General features: G+C 65.3%; 1 protein-coding gene across 1 annotated transcript; it reads left to right on the forward strand.

The window, feature by feature from the left end:
* Positions 1–76: 76 nt before the first annotated feature.
* On the forward strand, positions 77–289 carry LOC103806778 (selenoprotein M; the record flags this gene model as incomplete). The annotated part of the gene is made up of 1 exon (XM_009079484.1): positions 77–289. A coding segment is annotated over one exon (213 nt), but the record flags the coding sequence as incomplete, so codon positions are not given.
* Positions 290–525: the final 236 nt, after the last annotated feature.

Genomic DNA, 525 nt, shown 5'->3' on the forward strand with positions numbered 1-525 from the left:
CCGCCCCCGCCTGCCACGGGTCCTGGGGTGGTCGGTGCCCCGTGGGTGCCAGGCTGCAGCCTCTGTCTGGCTGCAGAGAATCCCCCTGAGCGACATGACCCGGGAGGAGATCAACCAGCTGGTTCAGGAGCTGGGCTTCTACCGCAAGGAGACACCTGATGCCCCTGTGCCTGAGGAGTTCCAGTTTGCCCCCGCCAAGCCTCAGCCCACACTGCCACCCCCGCAAGCATCTGCTGCTGACAGCAACACCCAACCCAAACGTGACAAGGCAGAGCACCCAGACCTCTAGCGAGGAGTGCTGCACTCGGGGCAGGGTCCCCAGCATGAGGGGTGAGGGTGTTGCAGCAGTTGGGGGCAGTGCTGCAGGGTGGCAAAGGTGCCCCCTCTGCTGTTGCTTGATGCTGTGTAGCCTCTGGCCCAAAGATGCCCTGGGCAGTTCCAGCCTTGAGCAGGGGCTTCCTGGGCACTGTGGGCATCCCAAGGGTCCTGTGTGCTGGTTGCTGCCCTCCCACCCCTGCGGCCCGT

This window comes from Acanthisitta chloris, unplaced genomic scaffold (genome assembly GCF_000695815.1).
Source record: "Acanthisitta chloris isolate BGI_N310 unplaced genomic scaffold, ASM69581v1 scaffold36867, whole genome shotgun sequence".
Classification (NCBI taxonomy): domain Eukaryota; kingdom Metazoa; phylum Chordata; class Aves; order Passeriformes; family Acanthisittidae; genus Acanthisitta; species Acanthisitta chloris.